Genomic DNA, 11,836 nt, shown 5'->3' on the forward strand with positions numbered 1-11,836 from the left:
TCGAAATCAAACATAAAGATGGTAAAAAGCTTAAAATCTTTATTTATTAGAAGAAAAATCAAAAGTACATAGGGAAATCAAGATCGACATACCAGAGAATTGGGGCAAACTTTGAACTTTTTGTTAGGGTTGTCTTTAGCATTGGATGTGCATATTTGAACTGGGAGTCGACAATCACAAAGCTCCTATTTCTTTGTTTGCGATGGAACCAGATGAACTGAGAGTCAACATCTTCTTATTCGATTTTGGGTATGGGTTCGAATGTTTTTTTTATTGAAGTTAGGGCTAGACATTGTATTATAATCAACGAAACTCAGAGATGATCCATGTAGGAGTGTTTTCTTTTAATGAGTGTCCACATAAGCAGCCATGTTAGCAAATATGACATCAACCGATAATAATGACTTAATTCATACACAACAACAAATCCAATGGTAAAATATGAAAAAAAAAATCAAAAGCTAAATATATACAAAATGTTTATCTTTCATGTCATTATCCCAAAAAGCAAAACATACTAAAGAAAATACTTACAAAACTTATGGGCCAACGGCCCATTTTCAAATCGTAGAAATCCCAAGTATTACGCAAAATCAAGCGCTGCGACAGAATGTTTGTTTTTGTTATTGTGTGTTCTTGAGAGTTCAGAGAGAGAGAGAGAGAGAGAGAGAGAGAGAGAGAGAGAGTGAGTGTGAGACACCACACCTGTTTCCCAAGAAGGCTAAGAGAAACCCTAGTGAATACTTCGCACATTCCATTCTACACTCGCATCTGAAGCTATGCAAGCGCCTGTTCTTGTTCTCAGTAAGTATATCTCCTTCCTCTATAGCACGCTCCACACACATATCGATGATCTTGTGTTGTGATCTTATAATTTGTTAGCTGATAACGCCATTGTTAGTGGCGGTTTATGTTCCTCTGTGTAAAATGTAAAACCAAAACTCCGGTGATGACCGTGGAAGAACGGATGGTAGAAGGTTTCCGGACCAACTTTTCACTGTAAAAGAGCGGGAAATGGCAAATAAAGACCCCAATGATTCTATATTATGTCATTGGGATCGATTCTCATTTTAGCTCTATGTCTCATTATTATCTTTGGGAGATGGAGATCGGTTATGTACGTCCTCTGTTCTCAGGATAGAGTTCCTTTTATGTGGTATTGTGCCGTAACATAGTAATTGTATTCAAATTTAGTGTGAGGTCTGAGATTTTTAGAATGTTAAACAAGAACTATTGAAATCATTTTGACTTTGAGAATATTGGATACGAATCATGAAAATGTTCATATCATTTGGTATCCGGTGTACATTAATCTGGATCTATTAGTATTAAAGAGCCAGTGAAAGTCGATATATTCAAAATCTTTTTACATGTGACAAAGTTCAAACTAACCTCAGTTAATGCATAAAACTTGGAAATGCTGATTTGTGTACTATTTGAATTGCTGATGTGACTACCATTGTACAGATGACTCGCTCACTCGTGAATCTGGAACTAAGGTCCATCATGCAAATATCCAAGCTTCAAAGGTAAACAGAACTTGATTTGTGATCAACACATTATCTTTAAAGCCTCTTTAATTCTAATAATTATAATGTCATGGAAGCTACAACATAAAAAAATTGACAGTTGCAGCACCCTAATTGCAAAAAAGATGGGACTAATATTTGACCACTTTACTTCCGGATTGCAGGCTGTTGCTGATATTATTCGCACTACCTTGGGCCCTAGGTCCATGTTAAAAATGCTTCTTGATGCTACAGGAGGTGCTTAAAAATGCTTCTTGATGGGACTAATATTTGATCACTTAATATTTTTAATTTATTGGTTTTTGTATGATGGCAGGAATCGTGGTCACTAATGATGGAAATGCTATTTTGCGTGAGTTGGATATTGCTCACCCAGCTGCAAAGGTATTTATGATTCGATAATTTTTTTTATTTTAATAAAAATTCATGATTGAATCTTCAACTTGTTTCCACTCTTTCTTCTTTCTTTTGCTTGTGCTAGTTTCATTTAGTTTCAACTTTAGGTAGATCTTGTCGACATTTTCATGTCCTTTCCACATAAATTCTTTTGATTTTTACATATTTACATGTTTAGTCCATGATTGAACTAAGCCGAACACAAGATGAAGAAGTTGGTGATGGAACTACATCAGTTATTGTTCTTGGTACACCTCTTTCAAAATTTTATATCATATGAATGTTTGTTCTTTTTATTATGTATTTTTTTTTATTTAATATACATTTCTTTCTTTGAATTTTAGCTGGTGAGATGCTTCATGTTGCGGAAAATTTCATTGAGAAGAAGTATCATTCTACAGTAATTTGCCGAGGTACTATTTGGATAATGTTGATATCTTTTCTTCACTTTATGCAAAAAGTCTCTAGTATTAATCATATAAAAACTATACCTTTTTCAGCTTACAACAAGGCCCTTGAAGATGCCCTTGCTGTGTTGGACAAAATCTCCATGTCTATTGATGTGAATAACCGTAAGCCTCATCACTACTTTTCAATTTTAACTCTCACCAAAACCTTATATCATCAATTAACTAAACAAAAAGACCAATTAACCATGCTTCTTTCAAGATTTTACCATTTTCAAGATTTTGTTTAAGCATGTACTTCCATCACCAGGTTCAATGATGTTGGGTTTAGTAAAGAGTTGCATTGGCACAAAATTCACAAGTCAATTTGGGGATCTAATTGCAGTAAGTATTATTTTTCTTCCTCCCCCCATGTTTTTAATTAAACTAATCCACATTTTCCGGAACTATATAAAGATCTTTTTTTTAATATATTTTGTATTGAAAAGGCTCCTATTTTTTCTTGGATTGGGTGATGTGCAAATTGTGAAATTGCTTTATCACTGGTCTCCACCACCAAAAACCTTAAAAAAAAATCATATATCACGATTATATTGAGAAACTGTTTGTATGTTTGGAAAAAGAAAGTTTTCAATTTATTTGCAGCATTTTGCCAGTAAAAAGTAATTTTGGAGTTGACCCATTTCAAAATAGCTGGTTATTTTGTTTTCAAGTGTAAAAAATGTCCAATTTGTTAAATGGCACCACATATTTTGTTCAGTTTCTTTTTTTTTAATTATCCCTTTTTATAAATATCTTTTAGGATCTAGCACTTGATGCAACAACAACAGTTGGTGTTGACCTAGGCCAGGGAGTAAGAGAAGTAGACATAAAAAAATACATCAAAGTAGAAAAAATCCCTGGAGGGCAATTAGAAGATTCCAAAGTCCTAAAAGGTGTTATGTTCAACAAAGACGTTGTCGTCCCTGGAAAAATGAAAAGAAAAATCATAAACCCACGTGTCATTTTACTCGATTGCCCTCTCGAGTACAAAAAAGGAGAGAATCAAACAAACGCAGAGTTAGTCCGAGAAGAAGACTGGGCAGTTTTGTTAAAAATGGAAGAGGAATATATCATGAATTTATGCGCTCAGATACTCAAATTTAAACCCGATTTGGTAATCACAGAAAAAGGACTTAGTGATTTAGCGTGTCATTATCTAAGCAAAGCAGGAGTCAGTGCAATTAGGAGATTAAGGAAAACTGATAATAACAGGATTGCAAAGGCATGTGGGGCTGTTATTGTAAATAGGCCAGATGAGCTTCAAGAATCTGATGTGGGAACTGGAGCTGGACTTTTTGAAGTGAAAAAGATTGGTGATGAGTTTTTTGCTTATATTGTTGATTGTCAAGATCCGAAAGCGTGTACTGTTCTTCTCAGAGGTGCTAGCAAGGATCTTTTAAATGAAGTGGAGCGAAATTTACAGGTTGGTATTTGATTTTTTTTTTTCAAAAATTAATTTGGTATATGATTGAATGGAATGAAAAACAGGATGCAATGTCAGTGGCTAGGAACATTTTAAAACATCCAAAACTTGTCCCTGGTGGTGGTGCCACTGAATTAACTGTTTCTGCTACATTGAAGCAAAATAGCTCATCAATAGAAGGCATCGAAAAGGTAAAATGTCTTCTTTTAAATTATAAAATTTGGAATTTTATAAATTTATTGTTTGGAAATTAAAGATTTTACTTAAAACAAAGTAATCAATTTTATTTATGTGGATTTCTTTTTTTTGGTTAAAAACAGTGGCCTTATGAAGCTGCAGCTGTGGCATTTGAGGCTATACCCCGAACCTTGGCACAAAATTGTGGTGTCAATGTCATTAGAACAATGACTGCTCTTCAGGGAAAGGCAAGAAATATTTTCTCATTTACATTCTAGTCCCCAAGTATAGTTGATTTTTGCAATTTTAGTCCTTATTTGAGGTTTTTGATCGGTCTTCCAAGTAAAATGACATTCTTAGTCCCTGTTTTCAGCTTACTTTTGCAATTTTGGTCCTTGTTTAAGGTTTTTGTAACCTTTTTGGTCCATGTTCCAAGTAAACTGACTTACCAAGGTCCATTAGTATGGCTGATTTTTGCAAATTTGGTTGCAAAAGTATAGGCATCCACTCATATTACTTGGAAGTTGGAACATAGACCAATATCATTAAGAAAACTGCAAATAAGGACAAAAATTGCAAAAGAAAACTTTTTGGGACCAAATTTGCAACAATCAGCTATACTCAGGGACCAAAAATGTAACGTACACCTTATTTAAATATAAACATTATTTTGTTGATATTACAGCATGCAAATGGCGAGAATGCATGGACAGGAATTGATGGAAATACGGGTGTAATTGCGGATATGAAAGAACTTAAGGTACAAATTACAATCTTTCTTTCTTGAATTTGAATCTTCTTCTGCTTATTGTAAATTGACAATTCTACCCTCCCTTTGAAGATTTGGGATGCATACAATGTGAAGGCGCAGACATTCAAGACAGCCATTGAAGCTGCTTGTATGCTTTTAAGAATTGATGATATTGTAAGTGGAATAAAAAAGAGGCAAGCTCCTGGATCTACTCAGCCATCGAAGCCAACTATTGAGCAAGAAGGTGATGCAGACACTGAGCAAATGATTCCCGAGTGATGATGATTAGGGAGGGGCATTGTTGTCATTTACTTTTCCCCTTTTTCTAATGTTGATTAGTGTTAGGATGTGGAGTGTATGTAGGCTGCTGTTGTTACATCTTGAAATTTTGGTGCTTCTGTTTTATGTTATGGGGTTCACTTTCATTTGCTACTGTTTCTTTGAATCTTGTGTTTTGTTTTAAGTTTTTTTGCAAGGCTTGTGTGTTTAGTGCGGGCTTGGCCTCAAAAGCTTTAGACATGGACCTCCAATCTTAAGTAGATTATACATTTAAGAATTACAAATTGAATCCTAGGCATTTGATATTTTAAGAAGGAAAGATGTTTTTATTTTGAGTCGTTGCTAGGCAGTAGGTATAGATGCAAACTCGCTCTCAAAAGTAACTACAACGTATAGTACATAATTTAAAAAATACAATAAAAAATGGCTAACAATATTAAAATGTTTCAAAGTCTTATGTATGGTACATAATTTAAAAAATAAAGAAATATTCTAATGGTGAATAAAGATTTGAGTCATCAAGCCCGCTTTCCTTGAAGAAAGCCCTCAAAAGGGCCAAAACTAAAACCCCTCGTCAAAGCAAGCCTAAGCCTTCATTACCATATATATGTAGGCTGAGACTTTCTTCTGGACAATATTGGGGCACCTTTTTTTTTTTTTTTTTTTTTTTTGGAAAGGGAACTTCTCTAACGAGGGTTTCCGGGTCAGTTTTCGCGTACCGATTAATTGTCCGCTGCAAACATGAAACTTTGCCTCATGCCCTGGAGTGACTGCAGGCGAACCTCCATAGCCACAAGGACTGAGTGGGTCAATGTGTATAAGTTTAGGCTTTATTAATGTGGCTCATTTGACGATTCAATACAAGGATGTTACGAGTTTAATGGCATAGAATGTCATCTTTTCCATATAAGTTGGTTGTATAACGCTTGTTTGTTTATATAAGTAGTGTGATTTGCAGATCTTTTATTTGCTCCGTAAGGTAGCAAGAGCCAATCGACTTTTCACTAAATAGTCATAAAATTATTTTAATTGTAGAAAAATAGTGCGGACAACCGGTCAAAATTAGGTGAAACGGTTATGCAAAGTTTGTTTGTTCATACAGACAACTGGTTATAGTAGTTGTCAGCCATGCCATTCATAATGCATGACACGATTTTATCACTCTATAAATGGAGGCTCAAGATAAAGGTTTTCACTTCATCAAATTCAAATCAAAGAAGGGGAGACAACAACCAAATACAGACGTCACAAAATTAAATCCTAGATATGACATTTTACTGAATAAAATTCAATTATATTTGATGTGAAATTAAAATGACATGATGAACTTGCGCCCTAAGGTAGAAAAACAAAAGTTCATAATTTTTTTTTAATTGGTTGACAACTTAAAGGTATTTGAAATAGTTTGTTTCCAAAAAGCAATCAAAATCATTTTTGAATTAAATTAGTGTAAGACTAATTGAAAATGACATTAAATTAAAAAAATATATACAATTCTACTAAGATGTGGATTCCGTCGCGGTTGATCTTATATGGTTCGAAATATATATATATATATATATATATATATATATATATATATATATATATATATATATATATATATATATATATATATATATATATATATATATATATATATATATTGTTTAAATTTTATTTTATGAAGACATTAACAATGGTTTATATCAACTTTTTGATTTGTTATAAAATTATTATTTCATAAGTGATCTCAATGACTTAGTTATTATTAAGTTCATCCACATCAGTGTAATACCAACTTATCTTTCAATTATGCCACATTAGCTTTGCAATTATCTCTCACATCAATAATTAACCACACTCTTTCAAAAGTGGTTCCGAGTGACACCTCAATAGTCGATATATATAAGTGTTGTACATAAATAAATAAATAAATAAAAAGATTGTCAATTCTTTTTCTTTAAAAGAGAGAGAATTTATATTTTAATTATTATGTTAGTGTGGTGGTGTGAAAATTTTGAAAAAAAAATGTAAAAGAATAAATTATTTAAATGAAAAATAATGATATCTTATAGTGGGATCCACAATGTAAGTCTTATATTGAAAGATGAAATATGATATGACATATTTTTAGAGTGATTTGGCATTGTAATTTCACATATTGAAAGATGAAATATGATGTGGCATATTTTTAGAGTGATTCGGCATAGCAAATACATCTGCAAGAGACGATGCAGATGGTCTAACACGGATATATATATAGCTGGCTGAAAGTGACGTTCCATTAAGTCCATTAAGTTAAACAAACAACACCATAATTGTTAGCATTTCAAGAAGTATATTACTTTGAAACATCATACTCCAAACCACAAAACAACACAACACTAGGGTAAAAAAAAGTTACAACACATAATATAATGGTAGAAACATAGACAACCCTACCAATCAAAAACTAGAACATACAACAAGACCTCCTCACCAGTAACCTCTCTTAGGTTTCCGAAGAGCAAGAAACCGATCCAAAGCCGCCAATGCATCCTCAAATTTGCGAATTTTAAGGTACCCCATAATCATCTTCACTTCACTATCATTAAACATAGCAGTATTCATAATCCGATCCACCAACTTAACCAAAGTCTCCTCCATTTGCAAAGCACAAAGCCCTTCAGCCAACATATAAACCGAAGAAAACTCGGGTACATATCCTTTTTCAGTCATCTCAAATACAAAATCAACCGCTTGACCAATGGGCCCACCACCCGAACAAAGCCCTTTCGCCACAATCCGATACGACACCTCATCAGGCACACAACCCTTTCCCTCCATTTCCCTAAAAAACTCCATCGCTGACTCAGCACCCCGTTTCTTAAACAACGTTTGAATCACGGGATTATACGCGTGAGGTGTCACCACCATGTTTTTCAACTGAATGCTTCTTAACAACCTACAAGCAACATCAATCCTTCCTGCTTTACATAACCCTTGAATCAAAGTCCCATAGGTTACAATATCGGGTTCACATCCGTTTGTGATCATAACTTGAACAGTGTCTGTAGCACGTTTTATGTCTCCCATTTTACAAAAATGAGAAAGAATTGAATTGTAAGTGAATTTATCGGGTTTTAGACCTTCGATTATCATTTGATCCATAAGCATGGCTGCTTCTTCTGCTTTTCTGTTTTTACAAAGCCCATCGATAAGCGTGTTGTATGTCACAACGTTTCTTGAAATCCCTTGAAGCTCCATTTGGTCGAAAATCTCCCCGGCTTCTTCAAACTTTTTGTTTTTACAAAACCCGTCGATGAGGGTATTATAGGTAATTACATTTCGAGGGATTCCGGTTGCTTCCATTTCTTTTAGTAGCTTCAAAGCTGAGTCTAGTTTACCTTTGTTACAATACCAATTGATTAACATATTGTAAGTGAACTCATCTGGTTGACACCCTTTTGTTTTCATTTCATCGAACACTTGGAGTGCGGTTTCGAATTTGCTTGATAAACAAAGACCTTGAATTAAAGCATTGAAAGTGCATACATCGGGTGAGATTCCTTGACTAGTCAAACCAAGGGCAAGTTTGGAAGCTGCTTCGATTTGGTTTTCTTTACATAAACCACTGATTATAGTGTTGTATGTGATTGTATTGGGAGCACAGTCTCTTTCAACCATTTGGCTCAAAATCTCATTTGCTTTTTCAACTTTACCAATCTTACACAATCCTGAAATCACTGTGTTGTATGTGTATACATCAGGATCGGATCCTTCTAGAAGCATTACTTCTAAAATCTCTAACGCATGGTCAACATGTCCTGCTTTACATAGACCGTTGACCAAAGTGTTGAATGTAAATCGATCCGGATAAAATCCTTCCTTTGACATTTCCTGGATGAAATTCAAAGCTTCTGAAATTCGTCCCATTTTGCAAAATCCATGGATTAATGTGTTAACTGATATATTAGTGAATTCACATTGTGCTAATCCCATTTGTTCTTTGATTCTTAATGCTCCATCTAAGTTTCCTTCTTCAATGAAACCATGCATTAGTGTGGTGTATGTCTTTTCATCGGGTGTCAATCCATGGGTAGGCATGTCTTCCATCATGAGAATTGCGGGTCTCATTTGATGGGCTTTACAGAGAGCTTTTATCAAGATATTGAAAGTTGAAACATCTTTTTTGACTCTTTTACTTGACATTAGTGAGTGAACATCTTCCACTAGCTTCAATTTGTTTCCATCCACAAGAACGTTTAACAAGAAATTGAAAGTGTGTGTACCTGGTTTCACTCCGAACTCTTCTTCCATTATGAACAACACACAAATGGCTTCATCGTATAAATTAAACTTGGCAAAGCTTTCGATTAGTATAAAGAAAGTATCTTCAGCTACCTTACATGAGGATTTCTTCATGTCATCCAATACTCCCCTGATTGAATCGATTGAACCTACTTGGCCAAGCTTTTTAAGCATTTCCTCGTAGATAGACAAAGAGGGTGTGAAACTTGGTTGCTTTAAAGCCCATTTGAAGGCGTTAACCACAGAATGTTCATCTTTTTCACGACGCAGGATGTCAATAAGTTCTTTTTCTGAAGGTAAAGTGGTGAGTTGCTCATAGTGTTTAGTGGATGCAAATGTAACGAAGTTTGCGAGCTTTGTAGGAGTGAAAAGTAGAGATGGGTAGTTTAGATTTTGAGGAAGAGTCCATGGGTCGCAACTTAGACAAGATGAAAATGCCATTCAAGCTATTCAAATCAATAGAGACACCTTAACTTATACTATGACTGTGTACCACTTCAGGCAGAGAAAAGAAAACTCATTCAGGCAATTCAACAAACACCTGGTGGGCAGCTAAAATTTTCACTATTTAGCAAAAAAAATGAAAACCCTTTAAGGAAATCCAACAAACAATTAACTTATGCTACCCCGTAGCACGCTTTTGAGAAGTGTATGCTCATCTATTGCTCATGAATTCAATCAAAGAAACTTACAAAGACGAGGTAATCTAACCTGGGGAGATTACAAGCGATAAGCAAAGTAACAAAAAAGAAATCTTTGAGCAGAATCAGTGAAGGGAGGAAAGACGATTTTACTAGTGAAAAAAGAAAGAAGATTTGTTGAGAGAATCAATTGAGGTCTTCAATGGCGAAGTTAACGGATAAACCATTATAGGAGCCGCCGTCAGACCGCCAAATTCAGTAACCTGCAGCTTGTCAAATACCTATTTTACCCTCGCGTCAACTTAATTCCGAATACAAAAATATCTCTTGATTATTAAATATAGGTATAATGGTGTTGTTTGTTTTTTCGAAGCAAAAATTTAAAAAGTCTGCGGACCACCTTTTCAAACCTTTGCAGCAGAAGAGGTGGAGCAAACGGCTGCAGACTGTAATAAGAAGCGTGTTTGTTTTTGTTAACATCTGCAGACTGCTGCAGACATTAAAAAATTAAAATAAACTAATTTAATAAACTGAAAATTATTTTTAAACACAGAAAATTTAATAATTGCAGTCTTAAAACATTGAGATAGTTAAATATAATATGTTATACTCTATCCGTCCCAAAATTATTGTCCATGTTTGACTTTTTAATTCTTTCTATGTCAACTTTGACCATAAATAACTTTATTTGTGTTATATATATTTTTTTATGAAACTTATAATAATGAAAGTACATTTAAAAACCAATCTATTCATATATCTTGCATAAAAAATTATATAACAAAAAGTAAATTATTTAAGGTCAAAGTTGAATAAAAAAGACTTAAAAAGTCAAACGTGGACAATAATTTTGGGACGGAGGAACTATGTTTTGTTACAATCTGTTTTTCCATTTTATTTTTTATTTCATCATTAAAACAAAATAATAGACACTTATTTAAAAAGAAAATGAAAAATGAAATTATAGACACTTATTTTAAAAAACAACATTAAAATGAATTAACTTATGTAAATCAAATGGGAGAAAAGAGTTAAAGGGATATAAATTTAATGTGTTAAATGTTAAAGGGATGAAAATAGAATATAATATATAAGTAAAAGACCATAAATGTAATATTAAATATACTTCATAGACACTTATTTAAAAAACAACACACATCCTTGTTCAATTTTTGAAAAAAAAAAGCGCTGATGGTTTTTTGGGGTTGGAGTTTTTTAGGTTTAGGTTTGAAGTGGTGGGAAAACGTATAACAAGCGCTTCCCCAAGACACACACGAGCGGGACAAAATGTGTTGCGCGTGTACTGCGCCGCGCAACAATAAGAGTTTTGAAGAAGTTTTTTAAGAAAAACAAACAACACCATCTATAGGAGCCGCCAACAAACTGCCAAATTTAGTAACATGCAGCTTGTCAAATACCTATTTTACCCTCGCGTCAACTTAATTTAATACAAAAATATCTCTGGATTATTAAATGCAATGTAAAAATTATATTTAGTTCGTCGGTATAGAATTATTAAGGTAATTTGGCATTTCAGTTTATTCACAGTAACTATTTTTTTGTACATATTTAGGTAACGAACCGAAAATGTAAGAGTAAATTACATGAACGGTCCTTGTGGTTTGGGTAATTTGTGCGTTTGGTCATTAACTTATTTTTTTAACTCGGATGATACCTACTGTTTATTTTTATTGTATGTTTGGACTCACCGGTCACCATCCTATCTCTAATCCTCCTCAACTTCTATTTCATTTCTATCTTTAGTGACATCGACGTTTTCACCATCCATTCTTTTTTCGATTCTTCAACTCTAACGAACCAACACCACAATCTTTCTATTGGGTTGGGGTGGTGGAAAATTCAATGAAAAGACAGTGAGTTGTGGGTGAGGAAATATAGATATGTAGGGTTTATTAATT

At 33.9% G+C, this 11,836-nt stretch overlaps 2 protein-coding genes across 2 annotated transcripts; one reads left to right on the forward strand and one right to left on the reverse strand.

Moving 5' to 3' along the window:
* The first annotated feature begins 599 nt into the window (after positions 1-599).
* Positions 600-5,150, forward strand: LOC111914919 (T-complex protein 1 subunit gamma). The gene is made up of 13 exons (XM_023910623.3): positions 600-804; positions 1,468-1,529; positions 1,694-1,766; positions 1,846-1,913; positions 2,104-2,173; positions 2,270-2,338; positions 2,426-2,497; positions 2,643-2,716; positions 3,135-3,797; positions 3,863-3,988; positions 4,118-4,222; positions 4,660-4,734; positions 4,816-5,150. The coding sequence occupies exons 1-13, from the start codon at positions 780-782 to the stop codon at positions 5,002-5,004; spliced, it is 1,671 nt and encodes a 556-aa protein (XP_023766391.1). The 5' UTR covers positions 600-779; the 3' UTR covers positions 5,005-5,150.
* Positions 5,151-7,304: 2,154 nt separating this feature from the next.
* On the reverse strand, positions 7,305-10,184 carry LOC111914918 (pentatricopeptide repeat-containing protein At3g53700, chloroplastic). Its single transcript, XM_023910622.3, has one exon. It carries the CDS (start codon positions 9,715-9,717, stop codon positions 7,462-7,464), a length of 2,256 nt encoding a protein of 751 aa, XP_023766390.1. The 5' UTR covers positions 9,718-10,184; the 3' UTR covers positions 7,305-7,461.
* Between the last annotated feature and the right edge of the window lie 1,652 nt (positions 10,185-11,836).

This window comes from Lactuca sativa, chromosome 1 (assembly GCF_002870075.4).
Source record: "Lactuca sativa cultivar Salinas chromosome 1, Lsat_Salinas_v11, whole genome shotgun sequence".
NCBI lineage: Eukaryota > Viridiplantae > Streptophyta > Magnoliopsida > Asterales > Asteraceae > Lactuca > Lactuca sativa.